Source organism: Ascaphus truei, chromosome 2 (genome assembly GCF_040206685.1).
Source record: "Ascaphus truei isolate aAscTru1 chromosome 2, aAscTru1.hap1, whole genome shotgun sequence".
In the NCBI taxonomy this organism is placed as follows: Eukaryota; Metazoa; Chordata; class Amphibia; order Anura; family Ascaphidae; genus Ascaphus; species Ascaphus truei.
In genome coordinates, this window is record NC_134484.1 from 47,743,985 (window position 1) to 47,771,715 (window position 27,731).

Consider the following 27,731-nt stretch of genomic DNA (forward strand, 5'->3'; position numbering starts at 1 on the left):
CAAATCTGTGGGCAATCTCTGGTTCAGTAAAGAAACTAGGAAACACGTCACTTTCACATCAGGCGTTTCACTTTGGAGACGATTTTCTTGGTCCACCGATAACCGCAGAACATTCGGAGCCGCAGCTCTGTTACTTCAGCCACGGCCGCAGCTTTCGCTTGCCTGGGTGTGTGCGTGTGCGTGCGCGCGTGTGTGCGCGCGTGTGTGCGTGCGTGCGCGCGCGTGTGTGTGTGCGCGTGTGCGTGCGCGCGTGTGTGCGTGTGTGTGCGCGCGCGTGTGTGTGTGCGCGTGTACCAACTCGCTAATGTAACCCAGGGCATACTTACAAACCAGATCTATCCATCTTTCCCGATAACACATTTGAAATAAAGCTGACTAAGGTGTTTTAAGGCCTAGCCGTGAGTCCCTGGCATTGCTGTTCTTTGGGGAATACTCCCCTTTTTAGGGAATTCTTCATTTTCTGACCTCTGTTTGTGTATTGCGCTGCCTCGTTCTCCCACAGCTGCTTCCAGATTGAACAACCACTGTTCCATAATTAACAATGTTTTTAAGTTGCTGGCAGGCAGCCCGAATATCTGCCCTGGGAAATGAATGATTTTTTTTTGTTGTTTAGTTACAGCTTTTCATTTCCCATTTCGGGATATTTTCTCTCGCACGTTTTCCTCCATGGCTTATTACCAGTCTGCCTTTCGAAGTGCCTAATCCCTTCTCTCTACTTCAGTTTATTTATTTATTTTATGCATAATGTTCTTTTATGATCATTGCTTCCCCCTAATTACTTTTTGGGGCTATTATCAATTTCTAATTATTTCTGCCGAATTTTTTTTTTTTTTTTTTTTTTTAGAAGTCGGAATCAATTTTTTAATTCGTTGGCTTGCGCCTTGGGGACTAAATATACCATTTTCCATAGCAAATTATATTTGTGACCTCCTTTTTTTTTTTTTTTTTTAAATGAACATGCTGTCTAGCGTAAATTACTTTCTACATCTGTCCTTTAAGGCTCATGTTTAAAGGACAGAGAGCCCCTTAATAATAATATTAAAATGTCCAATATCCACACCCACCTGGAGGAAAAAAATGGATATTATGCATGTAAAAAATAAATATATATATTTCTGATGTCCTCAAGGCGGACATTATTTCTTCCCAGTGATGCAAGTGTTAACACAGGGGTGGCCAACTCCAGTCCTCAAGGGCCACCAGCACATCAGGTTTTAAGGCCATCCCTGCTTCAGCACAGGTGGCTCAACTGAAGCAGGGATGAGCCACTCATTGAGCAGCCACCTGTGCTGAAGCGGGGATAGCCTTAAAAGCTGAAGTGTTGGTGGCCCTTGAGGACTGTGGTTGGCCACTCCTGTGTTAGTGAATCGTTTTATTTCATGTACATAACACGCCACGTTTGTAATGTTCAGTCGTAAAGAATGATTAAACAATTTATTTTTGCAGTTCTTCATGTTACAGTATTTTTTGGCATTCTGTTTTGAGCAGACTATGCCTGGGGTGGGTTTTGGTTGCTAAGCAGTAAATTGGGTTTAAGTAGCCTTTAAATTCATGCTACATCAGGAAAGCTGCCCGGTATTTAGCTAATTAACAGCTGTTTCATGGTGTCCGTTTAATACTTGTAATTCGCGTTGTAGACTTTATTCATTCAGTTGCATTATTACGGGATGCTTGGTTATTGACTAATTCTGACTGAAGGGCATTGCACTGCAAATAAAACCCACGCATTGGAGAAATATGACTTCATTGTGACATCCAGAATAATGCATTTTCTAATAGTTGTGGAATAAAGACATGAAACTTAATGCAGCCGCCTGCATTGATCGACCTTTCTTTCTACACTGTATTTGTTACTTAATTTGGGAGATCTCTTCTTCCCCTTTCACATGCTCTGTTTATTTTGGAAATCTTGACGCTCCGTTCTGGAGATAGGGGCATTTGACGTATTAAGTATCCGGGAGGTTAAAATGCAGCTCTTCCCAGAGCCGAGTGCAGTCTAAGGCTAAGTCCCCGCTAGGGCTGATCGGGCGGTGCTTGCGGAGGAGACTTGCGTATATAGATATATGTAAGTCCCCGCTCACGCTCAGCCGCGATCGGTGCTTAGCAGAACAAAAATCTATACTTACCCGCGCGCTGAACTGCACGCAATGCCCCTCCCCCGCGCGCACGTACAAGCCGGACACTTGGCGCTCATTCTTGGAGCACTCTCCAAGCATGAGCGCTCTCAGCGCCAGCGGGGACTTACCCTAAAGGGTAACACCATTTTTTTTATTTTTCTGAATAAAGAGCAAGATGCTACCATTTGGAGATAAACTGACATACGCATGGAAATGGCTGCTTTAGTAAAAGCATTTGATTTTAATGTTACTGGTATTATCCTTTTATTTGTAAAGCGCCAACATATTCCGTGGCGCGGTACAATGGGGGTACAGACATTTGATCATTACATAAGCAGAATGACATACCGAATAGAGAGAGAGACAAGCGCAGACAGATACAGAAGGTATTGAGGGCCCTGCGTGTGAGCGCTTCCAATTCAGAGCAGGGAGGCCAACCAGTCCCCAAGGGCCACCAACAGGTCAGGTTTTAAGAATAGCCCTGCTTCAGTAACAGGTGGCTCAATCAGTGACTCGGTCGAAGTCTGAGCAAGCCATGCTGAAGCAGGGATATCCTTAACAGCTGGGATATCATTGACCTGTTGGTGGCCCTTCGGGACTGGAGTTGGCCACCCCTGGTCTAGAGACCATGCAGATCTTTTAAATGGCAGTCCAAGCTGCAAATATGTAGCAGGTTTTAGCCCAACTCCCAGCAGTGCAAGATGTTTGCAACACTTTCCTGTTTGCCATAATGTGTTGCAAGTATTCCCAGCAGTTTGAGCTGCAAACTGTAACAATAGGTAGTTTCCTCAGTAATATCAGAAACATTGCAGCTGCTGAGTTACAAGTACACTGACTAAAGTATTGATTGAAACTGAAAGGCGGACATTAGGTTAAGCACACAATCGGGATTTGTACAGATCTAGAACAGGAGCACCAAACGATTGCCACCTTAGGTAATTTAGGTAAGAATGTAGGATTATACATTGTCGCATGCTTTACTGGTACATATACAAATAAGAAAAAAAGGAGGGGGGGGTGTAATATTGCTGCTTTAAGATTTGAATTAGAGTGTAAAAAAGGCAGTAAGTACAGTATTATCTGATACAGAACGGATTTATTAAAAAAAACACATAGGAAATTGCTTGGATTAATACAAAAACCCAATTGTAAAGTTAATGCCCAAACCAGGGGCTGGTGATGGCACCACCATAGTAATTGCCAAGTGCAAAATAAGTCTCATTTCAGCAGGTACCGTTTTTAAAAAAAAATTATATCTTTTTATTTGTATCTAGATTTGGGTAGAAATGCAAATAAATAAAGACTGTCGGCGATTAATTTAACGGCGTTTGCTGGTGGTTTGCAGAAAAGATTTTCTTGTTTTTAAGAATGTTCTAATCATTCTTTGTAGCGGAGATGGAAATTATTCACTAGTGCGCCCCACAGCAGGACAAACTTGGCACTCCCTGTTGGAGGTGACCCTTCCCGTCGGATTACGCTGGTTCAATAAAGTTTGGGGTATAATTTACTGGTAACACACACCTTTTTCGTTACTTGCTCTTACCGACATGAACTAAAGTGAAAAACTATATTCTCAATCTAAAGGCACTTGAGAGGCCTTGCTTCATGCTCCCAACAGTGTATTAATTTGATCGGGTTACAATGTTTTCTGCAGTCGCTGATTGTTTCAACCTTGTATTACAGATCCCTTCTACAATCAGGTCTATCCATCAGGATAAAATCCTAGCACTTAGACAGCAGACTCAGTTCTTGTGGGAGGCTTATTTTTCTTCAGTCGAGAAGATTGTATTGACTACACTAGAGGTGAGTAACCGTTTGCTAATCTTAGCCACAGTTAAGCCATTTCCTCGCAGATTGGGGCTATTCGTATGTCACCACTGTTACTGATGCAGTCCCCTCTAACCAGCCTATATTTTCATTTGTTATCATTTATTTATAACGCGCCAGCAAATTCCGCGGGGTTGTACAATGGGGTTGGAGGATCAAAAAGAACCCCTACATAGTAACAGACATTAGCATACGTTGTTACAGTAGGTAAATAGACTTTACTTTTTCCCTTTTCATCAATATCACATATTTCAGAGTCAAAAACATTTTCTTTGTTGGGGGGGAAAAGTGAACCAAAATAATAACTTCGGGGCACCTGGAAAAATTGGAATATATATATATATTTTTTTTTAAACTTCACACCAAGCAGCCAAGAAGTTGCTGTAAAACCATTGTGACTAGGAGCAATATCTGGAAGTGGGTTTCAAATGGCACGTGGGTTATATTTTAGAAATAAATACCACAGGATTTCATGTATAGTGGAAGGTCTCTGCTACTGTAGCATGAAAAAGGTGCGAAAATGAAATGTTTTTTGTGGCTTACTGGTATTGTAAAGTGATTATCTTAAATTAGTTGACAACAGAACTAAACTGGAAATGTAACATTATATTAAACTGTTTTCGGGCGCCGCTGTGTGTTTTGAAAAGAACAGTGGTACCTTTTTATCGTAGATAAACAACACATTCCAGATGTGACTATAGAAGTTTTGAAACCAATGTTTTGCTGTTTTTGCTGTTGCACAGCTCCTGAAATTCCCAGTATATAAATTTCACATACATATGTGAACAATGAATGGCCAGTCATGGCACAGAATTGTCTCTGTGACCAAAGACTGTAAAGTTAAAATAGCATTATTCTGGTAAGGTAGTGGACATTGACAGGTTTTCTGTAACTATGTATTGTTTTGCCAAATTTGGTAATGCAGTTCAGTTGAAGACCATCGCATTAGGTACAGGCAAAGTGCTTACACTGTACTAAAGGCAATGCTGTTACATCAACTTGACTGTTATTCAGTTGCTATTTCCAATAGATGACACACCGGTACTGTGGATCTAACTAAGTGGACTAGAGTACTTTCCTTAGCACAATTAGATTTTTTGCATAATCTCACATGGATACATTATTCACACTGCATTATAGAAAGATGGTAATATATTAAGACAGCGGAGAAGGTTGTGCAGTGCTAAAGTTTTCCCTGGATCCGTGGGTTAACACTTTGCCTTTTTGATCACAACTGTTGCTTCAGAGAGAGGCATGGGTTTTTTACACTTGTGGTAACTGATCGATGTTAAAATGAATGTTTCAGTTCATACTTTGCTTCTGCACTCCTGACATCGTTGGTCAATGGGACTACCCAATGTGTGAGGAGCAATGTGTGAGGAGCAGTGCAAAAAGGAGAATATATATATATATATAATATATATATATATATAATAGAAATATTACTGTATGCTCATTTGCATGTCTTAGACAGGTCTGCAACCCCGCCTTTCACCATTAGCACACAGCACTTCCACTGCAGCAAGGGATTCTGGGAAATGACACGCAAATGAGCACACAGTGCCACCTTTTGCTTCAAAACCATTAACATGGTTCCCTATAGGCTTAATTAAGCTTGCTGCATGGTCACAGCTTTGAGCACAGCCAGGGTTAAGATGCATAGCCAGTAAACCCACCCACAGACAGCTGTTTCGACCTTAATTGGTCTCATCAGTGTGGGGTTGGTTATACTGGCTTTGCAAAAATTAAGCAGGATAGGTTTTATCATACTTACTTAAGTTATGGTGGGTAAAAACAGAGAGCATACAGTAATATTTCCATTTGCTTTGCTGTGGAGGGTTTTTGTCACTTTTTTTACCCTCCATAACTTAACTCCCGCTTTTAAAAAAATACATAAATTGAATAAATTCCTAGTAAGAACATTCGTTTTTGACATAAGTTTATTTATTGTACAATTAGTCATTGTTACGTGTGTGTGTGTGTGTGTGTGTGTGTGTGTGTGTGTGTGTGTGTGTGTGTGTGTGTGTGTGTGTGTGTGTGTGTGTGTGTGTGTGTGTGTGTGTGTGTAAATGTCGGATCTAGAAAAAAATGCCAGATGTGAATGACTAGTTTCCTGAATTCCTTAACCAGTGTCTGGATGCTCCCGCTTCACAATATTTAAAGCAGCAATCCCGCCTGGGATCTTACCTGATCCGCAGTCCCTCAATGTCCAGGTACCCTCATTCCCGCAATGTTATACATTGGAGGGGAGGTGTTCCCTACCTGTCTTCTGGGTTAGGGGGGATTCCGATGTCTCCCGTGCGAAGCTTGAGTCAGATCTGGAAGAAAGCAGTATAGGTTATTTCAGTGTAGTATAGGGCAGTTAAGATATACAGGGTAAATAAGATATCCAGATCGAGAGTGGGAGGCAGAGACAGAGAGGGGAGAGAGACAGAGAGGGGAGAGAGACAGAGAGGGGAGAAAGGGGAGGGAGAGGGGAGAAAGGGGAGAGAGACGGAGAGGGGAGAAAAGGGAGGGTGGGGGGAGAGACAGAGAGGTGGGGGGAGAGACAGAGAGGTGGGGGGAGAGACAGAGAGGTGGGGGGAGAGACAGAGAGGTGGGGGGAGAGACAGAGAGGTGGGGGGAGAGACAGAGAGGTGGGGGGAGAGACAGAGAGGTGGGGGAGAGACAGAGAGGTGGGGGGAGTAACTGATGGAGGGGGGAGGCAATTGACTGACCTGGGGCGGTAACTGGCTGGGGGGGGGACTGACTGGGTGGGGGGTTACTGACTGGGTGGGGGGGTTACTGACTGGGTGGGGGGGTGACTGACTGGGTGGGGGGTGACTGACTGGGTGGGGGGGGACTGACTGACTGGCTGGGGGGGACTGACTGGCTGGGGGGGGGGAGACTGACTGGGGGGTTACCTCTGGTTTCCTGCACACACACACACACGTACACACACACGTACACACACACACACACACGTACACACACTCACTCACTCACTCAATCTCTCTCTCCCATACACACACACACACACACACACACACACACACACACTCAATCTCTCTCACACACACACACACACACAATCTCTCTCCCATACAAACACACACACACTCAATCTCTCTCTCACACACACACAATCTCTCTCCCATACACACACACATACTCAATCTCTCTCTCATACCCATACACACACACAGGAAGGGACGTGCGCCAGAGGGGAGAGAGGGGGGTGGGAGAAACACCCCGCTACTTCCTCCCGTCCCGCGCGAGCAGCGGGAGCACCGAGGGGAGAGAAACACCAACAACTGCAATATCTGCAGACCTGCGCGGGCAGCTGGAGCGCCGGAGGGGAGGGGGGGGGAAAGAAACACCCCGGCTACCTCAGCATGTGACCCGCGCGGGCAGCGGGAACACCGGAGGGGAGGGGGGAGAGAAACACCCCGGCTACCTCAGCATGTGACCTGCGCGGGCAGCGGGAACACCGGAGGGGAGGGGGGGGAGAGAAACACCCCGGCTACCTCAGCATGTGACCCGCGCGGGCAGCGGGAACACCGGAGGGGAGGGGGGGAGTGTCACGGTAGCTTATGACAGGCTGTAATTTACACCAAAAATATATATAAATATATATATACCTGGGTTTGAACTGGGACGAGACTTAGATATGATAAAATGTAATTTATTCCTTGATAAAGGTGAACACACAAAATGTACAAATAACAGCAAAATATAGGCACTTAAAGATGGCAATGATGAAAACAGTCCCATCTGGACTGGCAGTCATACAGCAAAACCTGCATCATCCCAAGACCTTGCATAAAGACACAGGCCTGATGACATGCAGACATGAAGGCATGAAGACAATACATGAAGACAATGAACAACATGGGTAAAGGGTGGCTCTGACTTATATATAATTTTAACCCTTCTTTCCCAGTTACGGCGCCGAGCCGTCTAGCAAATGTCCCTTTGAAGCTTTTGAAGCTGATTTTGGGACTTCCATTGAAGTGTGAAGTACCACAGTTACAAAACCATTCACTTCCTTTGGTCCCTAGGCCACGCATAAACAATTAGCAATTTAGCCTTTGATGACCAGGCTATGTAAATTCCGGCAGGATGGGTTTCCTGCTTATTACCATAGCAGAATGGAACCTAAAATTCCATATCTGCTGTAAATACCTACCTAACTTCCTAACTTCAGTTCAGTAGTACTTACAGGCAGGTGAGATATATTAATACATTCCGTCACACCTGACGGTCCCAGAGAGACCAAACATTACAGTGTAATATTAAAATTAAGAGAGATATTAATATCTGGCCCTTAGTAGCTGTTAGGGATAAAGTGATTAGACTTCCCAGGTGGGGGCTAAATCCCACGAATACACATATATAACTCTTAGCATGTTCAGCCAAGGACATCTCATAATATTCTTATATTTAATAAGGGCACTCATTCTGGTTCCCTTCTTGGGGTAGCTCCACCCCTACCCCCATCAATAAACCCTTTGAAGCAGGCTTTTGGCTTCCATTGTAAGTGTGAAGAACAAACACTCCGTTTCTTTGTTCCTGCCTCCGCATAAACAATTAGGGCAGTTACTTTTTGATCAGGGCTATGTAAATTCTAGCAAGATGTCCTATTTAGCATCCACCTGGCCAATTCCCACCTCCCTTACTCTGGGTCTTTTGATATGCACTTCCAGAGAGGAAGCTTGCAAAGGCAAGTGAGTCACAGCATTTGGTTCTGGTATGCATTTCAAAACTGCACCAGAAAGGCCCTTTATCAAAAATATATGTTTCCCTTATGACAAAGTTATATTTTTAATAGGGGTGTCCGTGGGTTTACGCTGAGGCTGCGCACCAACCATCAGGGTGCTGGCTCACGCCGTTCCTAAATTACCAGTCTTACTGGAACGGCTCCTGTTATGCAGCCCTGCATATAATACCCCCAGTGTGTGTGTGTTATGCAGACACTGATCCAGAAACAATACAGTTACACAGGGGAATAAGCATTTTCATGTTATAACAAGGGTTAAATCACCTTTCTGGGCCTCAGCCCAGTTAACCCCTTGTCTCCCTGGTGAGGTTAGAGGGTGGCCAATTGGGGGGTAACCCCTTTAATCCCGGGCCAAACCCTCACGATCGTCACAGGGAGAGAAACACCCCGGCTACCTCAGCATGTGACCCGCGCGGGCAGCGGGAACACCGGAGGGGAGGGGGGGAGAGAAACACCCCGGCTACCTCAGCAGTGGGAACACCGTAGGGGAGGGATGTATCAGTGTATACAGTATATAAATATTTAAAGTGTATTAAATTCCCCCCACCTGAACCATCTGCCCAAACACCTACATGACAGGATCCGTACATTGTCAATTATAGGAGCTGACACAATTATACAGGAGGATATGAGGAAGAGGAGGAGCAGCAGCAGACGCGCACACACTCAAACACCCCTCCCCCCCCCCATTACATACCCATGCAAAAAGGGCGGTTTGAAGTCCTGGCAACTCCATCCCGCGTCACAGCCAATCAGCTACGATTTTTTTTTTTTCAATTTTTCTTTTTTTTTTTTCGAGCAGGGGATTTTTTTTTTGTAGAGCAGGGGAAAGGTTACTGGCCACGAGTCAATATCCGATCGCAGCTGGCGACCTGGCGACCGGGTTTGTCGAGCACTGTATATATATATATATATTATATATATATATATATATATATATATATATATATATATATATATATATATATATATATATGTGCTCCTATTTAATGTGTAAATGTACCAGTGATGTAGGTTAAACTGTTATGGTTATAAATACCACATCTGGGGATACTGTGAAAACAGTGTGCTCATAGAATGGTGTGTCAACAGGAATTCTGTATCGAAAAACAATTATTTTATAATAAAGGTTTCATATTTGAAACCTGCAGCTTTATCGTTGGCCTATTTGAATGCATTATAAGACTCCATCAAGTTAATGACACGTTAATATACTATTAATGTCACTTCGCAACAATTATATAATGCAGAGTTAGATCATCAACTTTAAAACAAGTACCAGCGCTGAGAAAATTACATTGATCTTTGATATGGATAAACCAATAAAAACAAATACAGACCAGCGCCCAAACAGTGAATGAAATGTCCAATGAGTCCAAAGTATAGTCCAACAAATGATGAATCAGGCTTCACTCCGTGATATGTGGAAAGAATGACAAGAAAATAATCATAGTGTATACTGTAAACACATTACAAGAAAACATAAAACCTATAACAAAACTAACTCACAACATCAAACATGTAACACAGAAGCTGATAATTAAAACGAATTTATTAATACAAGGATGCCTGTTGCAGCGGGTCATCAGGGGTTAAAACCAGAAACCTACTTACAACAGGACCGGAATTTGCAAGCATGAGAACACCAGGCAGTATAAAGTTCCTCTGGCCGAAGAAGAATCCTCTGCAGACACCTGCACAGGGGGGGGGGGGGGGGAGTACTCGTCCACTCGTCCTGTTGGCCACACGAAACCCAGCAGACGCAGCACTACACAGGGAACACTCCTACACGTGTGCTTGTGAGGGGATCCACCGCGTGACGCACTAACGGTACTTCCAAGGCGCTGTGACCTATCCTCTCTGAGGAAGTGAAGTCGTCACGAAACGCGTAGGGTCAGAGGTCACGGCACCTTGGAAGTACCGTTAGTGCGTCACGCGGTGGATCCCCTCACAAGCACACGTGTAGGAGTGTTCCCTGTATAGTGCTGCGTCTGCTGGGTTTCGTGTGGCCAACAGGAGGAATGTACGAGTACTCCCCCCCCCCCCCCCCCCGCTGTGCAGGTGTCTGCAGAGGATTCTTCTTCGCCCAGAGGAACTTTATACTGCCTGGTGTTCTCATGCTTGCAAATTCCGGTCCTGTTGTAAGTAGGTTTCTGGTTTTAACCCCTGATGACCCGCTGCAACAGGCATCCTTGTATTAATAAATTAGTTTTAATTATCAGCTTCTGTGTTACATGTTTGATGTTGTGAGTTAGTTTTGTTATAGGTTTTATGTTTTCTTGTAACGTGTTTACAGTATACACTATGATTATTTTCTTGTCATTCTTTCCACATATCACGGAGTGAAGCCTGATTCATCATTTATTGGACTATACTTTGGACTCATTGGACATTTCATTCACTGTTTGTGCTCTGGTCTGTATTTGTTTTTGTTGTGCTCTTTCTGGTGCTGGTTCTACCAGTCCATACCTGGCTGCACTTTCCTTGTTTTTTTTTTTTTTTTCCCCCTATTTTTCTTTTTTCAGTTTATTCATTGTCCTTATTGGTATTAATATTATTTTTGGGATTAGCGCTGTTAAGCACATTTCTTTTTGTTATGGATAAACCAATACAAACCCAATCTATTGACAAAGCAAAAGCCTGAACATGTTTGAGTTATTTCCATTTCCTAGCCATACAGTAAATGTGTCCATGATGGGAAATTGAACAATGTTCCCATATTCCGGGAAACAGGAAAAACACAAAATTATTTCCACTCTTGTGTTTTCCATTTCACGTTTCCTTTCAGTTTACATCTTTTATGATGAATTTGACTCTATGATCAGAGTAACTCAACATAACACACATAGGCAAAACACTAAAAAGGGTAGTATCAGTCTCCTGTGGCTTGCGAACAAAAGGTTATGGCGGAATACAAGTCAACTCTACAGTACGTCAACATCATCAGGTCCAACGAACACCGCACCATTGAGAGAACTGTCACAGATCTGAAGGATCAGAGGAGCAGAACATTATAGGCAGTGCAAGAATTTGTTGTTTGTGAGCGGCCTTAAGTTACATTACCTCTTAATGAGAAAGAGCTTTGGGATGCAAGAACTACAGAGACATAGTAAGCAAGTCGTCGCGTCGCGCAAGTGGATCGCGCTCATTATCCCCTCAATGGACCTTTGTGAATGGTCCCCATGGAGAATAAAGATGCAATACATTGATGCATTGTTGTTTTAATTCCTTTTAAAGTAGTCGTGACAGTTACTCTACACCACGCAGGCCGGTTTCTGACTACTTGGATGTGCTTTGGGGTTTTTATTTTAAATACATTCCAAAAACGCAAGATACAGTGTAGGGAATAAAATGCCCTTGTGTGCATAACACTTGGTGGCTTTGGAAAGGGTAACAACCTTTTTAAATCCTTTGAGTGTCCCATGATGTACTATGTATGTATCTCTTTATTTATATAGCGCCATTAATGGACATAGCGCTTCACAGCAGTAATGTACGTGACAATCCTATGAATAACAAGTAATATTAATAACACATAAAGAGGAGAAGTGATCCAGACATAAAAGTAACATTTAGGAAAAGGAGTCCCTGCTCCGAATAGCTTAAAATCTAATTTGTTGGTAAGAAGAACGTAAACTTACAATCTAATTTGTTGGTAGGAAGAACATACAGATATAGTAGGAGGGAGTTCCGGTAAGTGCGTCTGCAAGGGGCCATGGTTAATGTATGAGGTGTTAATTATCAGCCATGGAGCTACTCCTATGCTTCCTTAAGCAGTTGTGTTTTGAGGTGGTTCTTAAAGGTAGGTAGAGAGGGTGCTAGTCGGTTATTGATGGGAATGGCATTCCAGAGGTGTGGGGCAGTCAGTGAGAAAGGTTTAAGGTGGGAGAGGGCTTTAGATACAAAAAGGGTAGAGAAACGACATCCTTGAGCAGAATGCAAGAGTCGGGATGGTGCATAGCGAGAAATTAGGGCTGAGACGTAAGGAGGAGCAGGAGAGTGTAAAGCTTTAAAAGTGAGGAGGAGAATTGAGTGTGTTATACGGGATTTGATAGGAAGCCAGGAGAGGGATTTCAGGAGGGGAGACGCTGAGACAGATTTCGGAAATAGTAGAGTGGTTCTGGCAGCAGCATTTAGGATAGATTGTAAGTGAGACAGATGAGAGATAGGAAGGCCACACAGCAGGAGGTTACAGTAGTCAAGATGGGAGAGAATGAGGGTCTGTGTCAGAGTTTTTGAAGTTGAGCAACAGAGGAAAGGGCGTATCTTGGTAATATTGCGGAGGAAAAAACGACAGTTTTTGCTACCTTTTGAATGTGAGAGAGGAGTCGAGTGTGACCCCTAGGCAGCGTGCTTGGTCTACTGGGTGAATGATAGTACTTCCAACAGTAATGTGGAAGGAGGAAATAGGGCCACGTTTGGGAGGAAGTATGAGGAGCTCTGTTTTTCCCATGTTAAGTTTAAGTCGGTGTAAGGCCATCTAGGATGATATGAGCCGAGAGACATTCAGAAACTTTAGTCTGTACTGCAGGTGTAAGGTCATAACAGTTGGTGGCTTTGGAAAGGGTAACAACCTTTATAAATCCTTTGAGTGTCCCATGATGTACTGTGAACTTCATGAGATCGACACACTAAATCAGGTGCTCAACTCCAGTCCTCAAGACCCTCCAACAGGTCAAGTTTAAAGGATATCCCAATTTCAGGATTCAGTGGCTCAGTCTTCGACTGGTGTTGAGTACCCCTGCCTTATAGTGGCGGCCTCATGAAGTTCATGGGACACTTAAAGGATTTTAAATGGTTGTTACCCTTTCCAAAGCCAGGGCCCATATGACATGTGAAGTACTTCCTGCTTTAAATGCTCGTTTTTTTTTTTTTTTTTTTTTTTTTTTAGCCCGGGTCATGTGGGCACCTGCCCGTGATCATGTGATTGCTGCACCAAGTTATCACATGGTTAAGATCCACAAGACAGCTGTCATTCAGAGGTCACCAAAAGGTGCCCCTTCATTGAGCGGAGTTCGACTGTTCCACAATCGGGTTTCATTGTAGATTTTTATTCTAGAAAAACAATATAAATCTATTATAATACATTTGTGACCTTTAAAAGTGGTAGCTCAAGGACTGATTTATAATTTGACTCCGATCACTGTAACTGGGGAATCGCAGTAGCAGGCATTCCTCGGTGTGGCTCCCAATAAACGTGGCATGATTTGTGTATTCGAGTGGTATCTATACTTTTTGGTGGGCATTTGCTCTCTTAAATTTGAAAGTGGTAGAGCATGCATTTGACTTCATTATAATCCCTTTATATATTACTGTGTGAGAGCATATTTTTTAATCCTGTAGTGTATCAAGAGCCTCGTACAGGCTGTAGAGCAGTAAACAGTGGGCCAGCAACTAGTGAGATCTGAAATATTGAAGAGGGCTACTCTAGTGAATGTGACATTGCCCGCTTGACTTAGCAGGCTTTCCACGCAATACTCTGAGCATTGTGTAGCATTACAAATCACCGTTTTCAAGACAGTGCAGACAATTACAATTCTATTTGTGTACTCATCTCACATTGACCGAGAGGCAGAACTTTCTTCCGGTTGTGGGATAGCAGCAGTATAGGGGAATGCAGAGTCTTCTCCAAACCTACCATTCTATATGTGCTTATGGGTTTACATCTTTCTTTGTGAGTTTAAGGACCAGCCCCATTTATTTCTAATTAGCCTTGTTTTGCCATTTTCTCTTGTTCTTATCTTATGCTGCATTTCAAAATTCACTGCCAATTAGGTTTTTCTAAATATCGTTCTGAAAAAATGGCAGGAACACAGCACAAAGTGACCAAAGAAAGTGATTTGTTTTGTATGAATGAACAAAAATACCCAATCCTACATCCAATGTGACAAAATACATTGCAGTATTTAGGAATGTTTGTATTCTCATGAGTAAGGGTCATTTAGTTAAACCCTTTGGCCAAAGTGTTATAAGCGGCATGACCAATTTGCAGGTCCTAACACTAGCTGTGAAAATTCTCATTTGCCTCTGCTGTGGAGGGAGAATAGTCTCAATAGACCAGTCAGGTTCTATGTTTCCACACGTTTGAAAGTACAATCTGTTCAATTGCAACGAGAACGGACTTCACAATTGTAATGCAAAGATTCTGGATTCAGCCAATAACTTGCACACTATGAGTCAGTAAGCAGTCTTAGAGATGTAATCAAAAAGAGATTTTACTTAGCTTCGGTTATGTTCTAAGTTACAGCTTGCACAGTTCAACAGCATACAACAGGAAAAACGCTCCAAACACCTGGGGAAGCCCCAATCAGTCTAGTCTGATCACGAGAGAGAGAGGGGAATTCTTGGCCAGGGCACCTGCACGGTCCGTGGAGAAACTTCTGGCACTATCCCCAGCCTAGGTTCTTATTTATAGTATTTTGTGTTAGGCTTTCTCCAATCAGTGCTGAGTGTTGTAGGAAAATGCATACTTAAATTGATAAGTCACACTTCCTTTGCAGTAAACAACTCTATATACTGTATGGTAAACATGTGACAGAGAGAGAGAGCTCTGCTAACTCAAAGCACATGTCAAGGCTTACTTAAGCTGATGAGTGATACTCTCCCATACAGTCACACATCCTTTGTAGTAAACAACTCTATACAGGCAGTCCTCGTTTTACAACACTTCATTTTACAACGAATGGCTTATCCAACGCTATGCAATGCATACCTATGTTCATTTTTACAACGCCAAAACGGCTTATCCAACGCTCTAACGATGCTTTGCAAGGTTGTTTATGTGTATATATTATATAATATATTATACTATATAATATTTTATTATATTACATACTGTATTATGTTATATTATATATTTATAATACAGTATATATACTATATAATTTGTGTGTGTGCTGCATATCTTGTCTGCGTAAAATATTTGGTGTATTTTAGTGTTAAAAATGCCTCCAGGAACGGAACCTTTCATTTAAACAGTTTCGCTTTCCAACGCCATTTTGAGTAACGCATTGTCGGATAACTGAGTACTGCCTGTATATGGTAGCAAACGTGTGACAGGGAGAGTTCTGCTTACCCAAAGCCCATGTTATGGCATACTTCAGCTAATGAGTGGTTCTTTTCAATACAACAATGCAATAATTATTCAAGCAAATATTTAGCTATTTTCCTTTCCTTGATAATGAGAGGTTTCATTTTTGTCAATGAGGAAATGCTACTCGAGCCCACCCGGTCCCATAAACAGAAGGATGGGAGGGCCCAGTGAAATTACACACAATTTAGTACTTGGAGAAAATCACATGCTTTAGTTTAACTTTAAAAAATTATTTCAAAATACTTCCGGGTGTCTCATTTGTGCGACGAATTCATCTGTTACATAGCGTTCACTCCTGAAACAGATTGTGCCCATTGCTTCATCCTGGTTCTAGAACAGGTCGCCATTGCTGTTAATCATTTTCATGTGTTACTTTTGTGCTTGGGCCCTGTCATATTTACACAGACTAGGAAAAGGGGGAGGAGGTGGAGTGACTCTCTAACGAAAAGTATTTACATTTCATTTATTTGCTGGCCATTTCAAGGGACTCTCCTTCATTGGGATGCCAGTGTTTAGTTTGATTAAACATGGCAGTGATTATGTATTTTCACAGAGTGGCCTTATTGTTCTCTCTTGATTGCTTTACCATTTCCATCATACTGTACCAGCTTTTTTCCCCTCTGAGGTACAAGCCGCAGACATCGCATGTATTCAAATTCTGTTAAATATGCTGTGAAGTGTCAGTCTCATAAACACCTTGGATCTGCAATAAAGTGAAGACACTCGGGCATGGAAGTACTTTGTAGAATTGTTCCATTTGTGTCTTATATTTTAAGATATGTATGTATGCATGTGTATATCAATCAAATATTTCAAGTTAGGCCTTAAAGCGCAACTTCAAATTGCACAAGATGTTCCACAGAATGAACATCGCATATTGCTTTCGTTACTGGGTAGGTTGACTCATGCCTGGGGGGAGGGGAGGAGTCTTCTGTAGCTGGATTGGACTATTCTTGGCTGCGGGGACACAAGATGGCTGCCTATGAAGCCTTGTTGCCAAAGGCATCGTTGACGTCTTCAGAGCATGACGTAGCAGCTTCCTATGGGGCGACTTTGGAGGCCATCTTTGGTTATATTGTACTGGCACATAAAGTTAATATCTCATGAACGGAATTTGCACTGTACATCAACAGTGGGACACGCTAAAGCCGACGTGGGCAACCCTGTCGCCAATCGCCACAAGTGGCGAATTGGCCATTAAAGGTGTGGCGAATTTGAGTTTGCCAGCTCCACAGTAAAATAACCTTTTTCCTGATGGCGTATGCTGGTTTCCGCTTTCTGAATGAGTGAGTTATTGACGCAACACAGCCATCCAATACTCCCCTCTGCCTTCAGTTGGCGTCTAGGCCCGAGCTTGAACTGTTATTTTTTATGGGAGCTACAATTTGCAGTAACGCAAGTAAACGAAAAGCATGGTGTGGCGATTTTCACTTCTCATTCGCCACACCTGTGGCTACATTGAAAAATAGGTTGCCCACCTCTGCGCTAAATTTTCAGTGATTCCAAAGTTGCTGGGGTGTAAGACATTTTTGGGAAAATGCACAGTGGTAATTATACTTAACCCCATGGCTGCCAGATGGGCCTGCATTGCTGGGCCTGCATTGCTGGGCCCTCTAACAGTGATGGTGTTTATTTTTTATTTATTTATTTTTTATTGAAAACATAATTTTACATACATGGGCATACAATTACACATAAGGCTGCGGCCCCGCTAGCGCTGAGCGCGCTGGCGCTCAAAGCATGCGTGGCAGGTGTCCTGCGCCTGCTCGCGCGGGGGGAGGGGAGGGCGGCATTGCCGAATATTGAGCGAGCGGGTAAGTATAATTTTTTTTTACTTAAGCGCATCGCGTGTGTGCCCGCACATACGCGGGTGCGCATCGCGTGAGCGGGGACTTGCATATATATATATATATATATTTATATATGCGTCACCTCGCCAAGCACCGCCCGCTCAGCGCTAGCGGGGCCGCAGCCTTACAAGTAAATCACAGATTTACAGCAAGAAGAGAAAAAACAAGAGGAGGGGGGGGTAAACACCGTTGGGAGTGGTGGGGAGGGGAGAGAGGGGGGCTTTCTCGATTGTAATGTGTCCTTTCATTAGCTAGCATTTTCACAATTGGGTGTTCATGTGTGGGCTATGTCTTCGAGAGGTTACCATCTAGAACAAAGTGTGGCCTGTTCCCTTCCGGAGGTGAGCCTGTGTCAGACGGTAGTTTAATTATGTCATGATTGATTAAGGGTTTATAACCTGGATGTCCAATTGGGCTAGCCAGGGTTGCCACCTTTTTTTTTTTTTAATTTTTTGCCCGAATCATTTAATAAGCTACACAATTTTTCCATTTGGCATACATAACAAATCCTATTTCTTATTTTAGACATTTGAGGTATTTCTTGTTGTTTCCATACTGAGGCTATTTCGCATCTAGTGGCGGTTGTAAAGTGACTGATGAGGGCGAGATCGGTTCAGGGAATTCCCTGGACCTGTCTGTTGAGGAGGAATAGCCATGAGTCAAATGGTATATTTAGGCCCAGTACCCTTCTCAGCCAGGTTCTTATCTTCCTCCACAGGGAGGCTTCTTTTGGGCAAGTCCACTACATATGTAGCATTCTGGCTTGGGCTCCACACCCTTTAGGGCATAGTGGGGAGTATCCCGGTATAAATTTGGATAGTTTCTAGGGTGTGAGATGATACCACCTAGTGAGTACTTTGTAAGCGTTTTCCTTCAGTGTGGTACATATTGAGCTCCAGGCAACCGACCGAAATATTTGATTCCATGTTTCCTCCTCTAACACCTCACCTAAGTCCTCCTCCCATTGAGACAAACATTTAAGTTTTCTCCCTGCTTAGTTATTTGTGAATATTAGTTCTGTATAAAGTTGGGATACCAGCCCCTGCGTGCTTACATCTGTCAGGCTGAGTTTCTCAAAGTTGGTTAGGGGACCTGATTTGGTGTATCTTATTATAAAATGCTCTTAATGGAAGATATCTAAAAAAATCAGAGTTCAGGATATCCCTCTCTGTTTTGATTTGGTCAAATAGTTTCATTTTTCCTTCTGCTCCTAGGTCTCTTAGTCTTAAGATTCCTGCTTGGGTCCAGGATGAGAAATTAGTATTTCCCAGCCCTGGGGTACATTCTGGGTTGTTTAAAATAGGAGGCATCAGGGAGTTTTTGGATGTTAGTGCAAATGTAAATTTTGTGGCGTCCCAGATGACCAAGTGAGTTACCCATGAACGTAGTGAGTTACCCATGGTAGGTAGCATATAACCCAATTTTTCTCTCGCTTTACCGGAAACAGCGATGGTTTTTAATAGGCATCATATCATTTTTCTCAATGACCATTTCTCTGAAGTGAAAGAGGGTATGATGCTGCAATGTGTCATTCCGATGAAAAAGGAAACGTCAACTATTTTTTGTGGAACTGGGGCTGTAAACAATTCAACACATTTATAAAAATGGCAGTGTGCATGTTACCTGGATGAATGCTTTCGTTTTATCGCAACTTCCAATGTGCCTTGGTAAGTGGTGATGTCATTTAAATAAAAAGCCTAGAAAATGGCAGAGCTGCATTGATTATAATTGTTGGCTTTCAACATAACATACTACAGTTCCCTCTGACAGACGAGGAGTAAATAATTGTGCATACGACTGACTACACTGCATGTATTTCCAGGACATGGTTATTCACCGTGTCTTTGCTGCCTCACTGCCAGGTCCACCAGCAACATTGTAAAGGTGTGTTGCTGGGCCGTCTGGTAATGAAGGAGTTAAACATGAGTTATTCCACCTCTACAAATACATAGTCCTCTATTAAAAAAAACTTACGTCATCTGCTCCTAACTCGCTGCTCTTTGAAATCTCAACATAAGTGTTTAATCAGAAGCCTCGTCCATGTTGGCTGGTACAGAAGACTGAGCATTTGTAAAAGAGATCAAAAGCTTCGACATTTAACTAAATAAAAAATAAAAAAATAGGTCTGGAGTGCTCTCATTAAAACAAAATCACAATGCGACGCTCAAGAAGACTTGTTGAAATGCGATATCATAAAAAAAAAAAGTATGTTTTGTAATTAAGGGGAAACTTCAAAGTGATAAACCCTTCAAAAGATGTGACCAGCTGATAAGTGCTGACCTTAAATGTCATTGCTGTGCGAATTCTCAAGATCATTTGATAGTTTACAAAAAAAATAAAAAAATAACAGGGTTATCAACACCAGTACCAGATCACAGTCAAAGGAATTTCCATGTTCAAAACAAAATGATATATTGTAACTTTACAGGACAATTGCTTTAATTGAGGGAAAACCAGTGTGAATTTCAGAAATTAAAGGGGTAAAAATCTGTATGTATGACATCGTTTTGTTTTGGTTTTTTCATTTTAGAGATCCACTTGCAGAATCCTTTTATTCTGATGTAGCTGAACATAGCAGAGATCGCCCAAGTTTAACTATTATAATATAATATATATATATATATATATATATACATACACACACACACACACACACACACACACACACACACACACACTTTAGTTATGGTGGGTGAAAAAGGCAACAAAAAACCTCCACCGTTAGCATATAGCCAATAAAGAATATCACTTGTGAGCACATTCACATGTATTAGACAGGTCTGCACCCTGCCTTTCACCACTATCACCTAGCATACAGTGCTCCCACTGCAGCAAGGGATTCTGGGAAATGACATGCAAATGAGCATACAATGTGTCACCTTTTGCATTGGAAAATCCATTCACATGGAGCTCACAAGTGATATTCTTTATTGGCTATATGCTAACGGTGGAAGTTTTTTGTTGCCTTTTTCACCCACCATAAAATGTTTATGGTAAACCTACCCAGCCTAGAAATATTGCAAAGCAAGCATAAACCAACCTCACACTGATGATACCCATCAAGATTGGAGAGGGAGTGGCTCAGTGGGTAAAGACTGACTGGCACTGAGAGGTTAAAGCAGGGGAGCCTGGTTCAATTCCCAGTGTCGACTCCTTGTGACCCTGGGCAAGTCACTTTATCTCCCTGTGCCTCAGGCACCAAAAACATAGATTGTAAGCTTCACGGGACTGTGTCTGCAAAATGTCTCTGTGAAGCGCTACATAAAACTAGCAGCGCTATACAAGAACATGCTATTATTATTATTATTATTAACATGTCTGTGAGTGGTTTGACTTGCTTTGCTAGTCCAATGCTGTGCTTAAAAGCTGTGTGAACGACGATGCATTTGCTTAAATGGGCTCCATGTGTATGGTTATTCCAGGCAAAAGGTGGCACATTGTGTGCTTATTTGCATGTAATTTCCCAGAATCCTTTGCTGCAGTGGGAGCACTGTATGCTAAGTGATAATGGTTAAAAGGCAGGGTTGCAGACCTGTATTAGACATGTGAATGTGCTGACAAGTGATATTCTTTATTAGAGAGAGAGAGACTTATATATACACATATACTTTTTCTCCACTTTTTAATACTTGTGAGCATCTAAATATTGTATAATATAAACAAGTGTGTGTGTGCGTGTGTGCTTGTGTGCGTGCGCGTGTGCGCGTGTGTGTGCGTGTGCGTGTGTAATTTATCAACACAGATTACAACCATCAAAAGTGTCCATCTTATGGCTGCACAGTCTTATTTATTTTTACCAATCTTGTATTTAACTCTTTGGGCGTTGCTCAAGACCTTGCTACAACGTGATGGGGTCTGCCACTCCAAGGGCCCCATGACGTAGCACCTACGTCCTAATCTTACTGCTCATTTATCTAGGGGAGATCATGTTCTGCGCTCCTGTGGAGCCGAGACTGCGACCTATTAGGAAGTGAAATGGGAGGAGGGCTCTGACGGAGCGGTGACATGATTTGCTTCGGAGAAGCAGTCACGTGATCGAGTGCCAGAGAGGCTGGGACCCCCTCCGTCACTCAAAGGGTTAATGCTAAGGATCATCTATTTAGCTTGCTTTTTTTAAACAGGCCTTCTGGTATAGACAAAATAATAGCACATACACAGAAATGCAAAGAGCTTTGTTCAGAATACAGTACCATAGTGATTTTGTTCATGGCCATAACATAAAAACGTGTTGGCTCATAACTAGTTTACATTGGAACATCATTTCATACATATTGAGTGTTTATCGTATTATATAAAATTGCCATTGGGATTAACCCAGACCACATCACAGTTCATTTGAAGCCAGAACTCAGCAGTTTCTTGTGATTTTTCTGCATGGCTGGAGTTCTATCTTAAGTTAAATGAATGTCTGTTAGCTACATTTAAACCTGTGCAGTAATATGATGAGCCTGGTGATTAAATAACTGGTCAAATCTTGCATCTATTTTTGAGTGAGTAAAAGTCCAATAACCCCGCGAGATGTTCAATCCATGAGAAATACAATGTTGCAGATACGTTTACTGTTCGTGAAACGATTGGGCGAGAATGCATTTTCGTTTTGCTCTTCCCAAGAAGACGCCCTGATTGCCGCCTGCACTAACTCCTACAAGAGGTGATTGAAGAGGATGCTCAAGTGATAACCACTTCAGAAAGTGCTTCATCCCTTTTAATTTCCTCCCCAGATTATTCAGGACCGAATCTTCAAGCACATATCACGCAACAGCTTAATATGGAACAAGCATCCAGGAGGATTGTTTGTGTTACCACAGTATTCATCATATCTGGGAGATTTTCCCTACTACTATGCTAATCTAGGTAAGTGCTTCCTTGTCCATGGCGGTACGATGCTGTGGTCTCCATACAAGTGTATCACTGTTCTCATCTGCCAATTAAACATAAGTGCTCTTTGCTTCCGTTATCCCCATCCATGCAAGCTGCGAGGAGTTACACATGCGTATAATTCCGACTTCGGTTCTGGAAATAGCATAACAAGTGCCCACTAATCACGTGGAAGATGCGCCTGGATTTTGTTATCAACTGTAAATCCCACCTAATGCATCATGTTCATGATGCTGCTCTTTAAATGTAATAGCACTTGAGATGGAACTTGCATGCCATCCCCATTGGGTCTCAATGTTGAGCTTAGCAATTAAACGGGTAGCTCCACATAGTGGGCAAAATAAGTTTAAAAAATAAAACTATTAATGTAATCGGCTTTCTTAGAAAGGCCAATCATTCTTAAGGCAACATTTCCACTTATTTGCTTTTGGTGTAAAAATGAGTGTTTAATATTTTCTCAGGGTTATTTATTCTAATGTTACGACTTATTTTAGCCACTACAATATCTCTCTAAACTATTTTGTCATCATTAGCCATACAACATTACGAAAGGGAGAAGGTCTTGGGTTACCAATTGTACCTGTTTTATATAACAGCCTTCTCACATAAGTGATTGGGTAAAGACCGTAAACAAACATTCCCAAAGCATTTCGCTTCTATCGCGGCATTTAAAGTAAAAATGTATCTGATTTGTTTTAAAAGGGGTGTCAATCATCTAAATTTATCCGGTGAACATGGCATTAGTTCAATTTGGTCATAGGAGGGACTGCACCTTTAAATAAGCAATCCCAAATCCTCCTATTTCAGTTAAAAAAAAATGTGCATTTTTCCTGGATCAGTTAAATGAACCATTACACTCTGAGCACAGATGATGGATAATTACCCTGAAAGTGATCGGTCTTAAAGACCACTGATTTGTATATTTTTTTTTAAAAAGTTTGCCGAATACTCCAGCTTTGACTTGTGTATTCGTGTGCAGTGTCTAGCTGTGGGACCACAATTAAAGAAGCATTTTGTGGGGTGGGAGGATTTTTCCCCCCTAGGTATGAAGCATGGAATCTCCGGAGCAGCAGACCCGCATTCATTTAAGTTCCTGGGACCCCTTGGTTTTCAAGATGCACATCTCAGAAGGTGCCTTGGTTCTTCATGTAGGTTTAAAGGTCCTGCATGAAGCGTGACGAGCCGTGACAAATGACATTGCAGCTTTCTATTGGCCCAAGTCATGCGGCACCCTTAAACTGCCATATTGTTCACGTGGGAGGGCACAGTACCGGGGCACCTTCAGAGGTAAATATCTCAGGAAGCAGGGGGCTGAAAGGACCGCGGTTCAGCGCCAGAGACCACCTATTTCCCACCTAGTTAAAAAAATAAATAAAATGCCCTATGCAGGACCACATTTTTAAGCTTACATGAAAAATAGCCAATACCTTCATGTGTTACAGATTCTTCTTGTGTATTTCAGGTATAAAAACCCCTTCCAAGTTTACTGCCGTCATCCACGCAGTAACTCCCTTGGTTTCCCAGTCTCAGCCAATCCTGAAGCTGCTGGTTGCTGTAGCAAAGTCACAGTACTGTTCTCAGGTAAAATGCATGAACATTTCAGCGTCGAGCATCAGTACCACTTACTCTGCACATTTCAGTTAAAGATGTACTGTATTACCAATTTGTAGAGCCCCTTTGGAAGGATCCTGCTGCAATGCTGGAAGCTTTCTTTTTTTTTCATGGAAAGGCATTCTGGGAGGATTATGCCTCCTCTAAAAGAGCGAGTTTTCCAGCTCTAGAGGCTCCGTTAGCGCAGCAGGGACAACCGCTGCTGCAGCAGAAGAGCAGCCTATTCTTTTTGCTGGTACCAGTAGCAGCAGTAGTACTGTGGCCATACCCCTTGTGTGCATGCCTAACGAGCCTGCTACGGTTTAGCCCGCGTTAGGGCAAAAGGTTATGACTGAGGTAAAGTTGGAGGAGGTAATTATTCCACCACTTTATTACTTTCAGAGAGTAAAAGTAGAAACACACAATCCCAGCAGGCTCTAACCCCAGAACCCACCACAAAACATATCTCTCAAAAGGAGGGCTACTGAGCGTGGCCAAATGTATACAACAAAAGACAAAAATGCCCAATGCCACATCCAATATGACTAAATACATAGTTAAATACTTCAATTTTGGTATTCTCATGTGTAAGGGTCATTTAGTTGAACCATTTGGCCAAAGCGTTTTAAGCCCGCAGCCACTTCATGGCATGACCAGTATGAGGTCCTAACACTACTCTCTGAAAGTAGCTCTGTATTACAGGTAGCGTGTCGGGTATGAGGATTTGCTGCTTTCCTCTGTTGGGAGTGAGATTTTGCTAGGGCCACCTTTTTGGCAGCAGCCGTCTGATCTATGTCATCATCCTTCAACTCATTCCATCTCCATAGTGTCAGTGGGTGTTGATGCTTTCTCTTCCAGATGTGTAAGCAGGAAATGCAGCAACATATGTTGCAGGTCATGGTGGCGATAGGGACGCTGGACCAAGGCCCAGTTCTAACCTGTTGTGGAAGCCCATAACAGGTTTGGGTGTCCCTGTCTGTAGTCTTACCAACCTCTACTGCGGCTATTTTCGGCTGAGCTGATATCAGCAGGCGGTTGGGTTTTTAGTGGAGGTTCAGGAGGTGCACTCCAGGAGGGAGAAGGTAGGACAGCAGTTGGAGTTGGAAAATATGCGTACTAGCTGCGGACACTGGTTGCATCTTGGCTATTTTTCAGTTTTGGGATTGTGGCATGTTGCACCATCATTTATCTTTTTGAATGAATGATGGTGTAGGACAGGGCTTTTCAACTGGTTTCCAAAAGGGCAATATACTGTACAGAGAGACCTTGCTCACACCCCTTGGTGGTTAGTGCGTGCTGCCTAGGGAGAGTGGCAGATATAATCAAAGAGGTGTACCTAGAGAAGGTACATAAGACAGCACTACCTGGCTACTAGATACACTGAATATCAATACAACGCACATTGATACTGACTAACTCTAGCTATTAGACGTACACCCTATTAGAGGGTATACACCGTTTTTTAATTACATTTGAATTTATTAATAAAGTGTTTTTATATATACACATTTTTTCACCTCTGACCGCATTATTACATAAAGGTCTGCAGTGCGCCTACATCAGGGATCTTATGTACCTTCTCTAGGTACACCTCTTTGATTATAGGTTTCCCAAAGGGGCCAGATCAGAAAGAAATTACGATTCAAAGGACCTTATTGGCAATTTTTAAAAAATGTAAAGACTTTCAAACAATGCTATTTTAATGTTTTGCCAGCATTTCTAACTTCTGTCCCGTATCTGCATTACCTTAAGTAACAAACGAGCTTCAGTGTAAAAAATGTAATTAGCTGGAGCAGAATGTCCAAGGGCCATATCAGGGAACTTTGCGGGCCTGATTTGGCCACCAGTTTGATGCAGTTTGATGAGCCCCGGTGGAGGATGCTACACAATCTTTGACTATTCTCATTCTCCTACTGTGTTCAACTACGGCTGTTATTGGATTAGAAGTCACAAGTCTTTTCCATGGGGTCCCACTCCCACTCATGCGCAGCCTTTTCCTGCGGCCATCACGGCCACAATGACCATCACCCAAACCACGCCACCTTCCCAACCCCCCTCCTTTGTGCCAATATTTATTTAGTGATTGATTGGGGTTGTCTTGTACTGACAACTCTCCCAATGCACAAACAAGTCTGCATCTGTCCAGGGTGGGCGTGCCTTTTATAGTCTTTGCATTAAGCGAACTTGACCGTAACTAATCCAAAAGGAAATGCCCATTAACTGATGAGCAAACTTTTTAATCTATTAGGCCTCGTTCAGGGTGCCTGCTTCGCGACGTGCGCGCGCACGTTCGAAACAGTGTTTAAAGTAAATATCAGTTGTCAGGGTAGAAGCTACTCTGTCGCCGAAGTACGGAGTTGACGCTTGCTACAGTTTGCATAAACTGAAGTTGTTTTTTCAAGCTGCTGCAGCGTCACTGGTACTTCGGCAGCCAATGAAATCATTCGGGAAAGTGTAGTGAGAAGAGCAACACCCATCCCTAACCTCAGGTCTGTAGACCCGCCCCCTGAACGCTTGGAAAGGTGTGCTGGGGATGATGAGCACACATCGCCCAGCAGACTGACACGCGGACGCGCGCCCTCCACCTCCTGTCTCTGCCACCCTGAGCGAGGCCTTAAAATTACATTTTATCTGATAAAATGTGCAAACGGTGTCCCATTCCTTTTTCATACCCACTTTATATTTGGTGTTATTTCTGTGAACAAATGCATGTATTTGTTTTTTCTTTTTTTGCCTTACTAGAAGGTGGCAGAAATAAAAAATTAAGATGCAATCCAGGAAATAGTCTCTTGTGACTTCATGCTGAAACTGTATCCCTCTGCTAAAAGTATTTATGTGTATATATATATATATATATTTTTTTATTTTTTTCCCAGATCATAGTTTTGTGGAATTGTGACAAGCCGCTTCCTGCCAAACACCGCTGGCCTGCCACTGCTGTGCCTGTCATAGTCATTGAGGGGGAGAGCAAGGTGAGAAAATATTCATGTTTATCCCTTTTAGCTGGGGAACAATCTGCAATACTTTAATAACAAAACAAAAAAAAGTCCTTCGAAAGTGTCTTTTTATTTATTTGGAGGTGCATGGAAAATGACCATCCCCGTTATCGGGAAACTACTGTATCATAACTTGAACTTAACCCCTTCCATGCTGTGCATTGGCGTTTCTGTATGATAGTTCCCCGATTGGCACTATCGCAGTTAGATAAATAACCACCTAAATGTACTACAAAAAAAAATCACCAGGTAAAGAGTGTAGGGAACAAATGTAGTCCAGTAATATAATAAGTATGTTGTAGCTGTGTGAAGTTTATTCTGTTCCGTGGTGCGCTGATCGACAATATTGCAGTTTAATGAATAAACCCCATAGAAAAGAAAGCATGCAATATCTGGTTGGCATTATTTAATAATTTGCAGGATTCTATAGCCCAACAGTGTGTGAAATCCGCCCACATCATTGAAGGAACATGTGTAGGTTCATCACACACAAGCTGTAAAGACAAAGTGGGTCCTTTCTTCAGGTTCCACTTGTTGGCACTATGATGGATCTGTAATGTACACCTGAGTGGTACAAACCCTATGCTGAGCTGCCCCAGGGCTGCCAGCGGGACATGGTTT

The 27,731-nt window shown here is 42.6% G+C and overlaps 1 protein-coding gene across 1 annotated transcript in view; it reads left to right on the plus strand.

Moving 5' to 3' along the window:
* EXT1 (exostosin glycosyltransferase 1) overlaps positions 1-27,731 on the plus strand; it is a 280,625-nt gene that overhangs the window by 231,533 nt on the left and 21,361 nt on the right. Inside the window, exons 4-7 of the mRNA XM_075582398.1 lie at positions 3,801-3,920; positions 22,368-22,500; positions 23,987-24,105; positions 26,991-27,086. Of these exons, the coding sequence (XP_075438513.1) occupies positions 3,801-3,920; positions 22,368-22,500; positions 23,987-24,105; positions 26,991-27,086 (468 nt within the window). The remainder of the gene's footprint in view (positions 1-3,800; positions 3,921-22,367; positions 22,501-23,986; positions 24,106-26,990; positions 27,087-27,731) is intronic.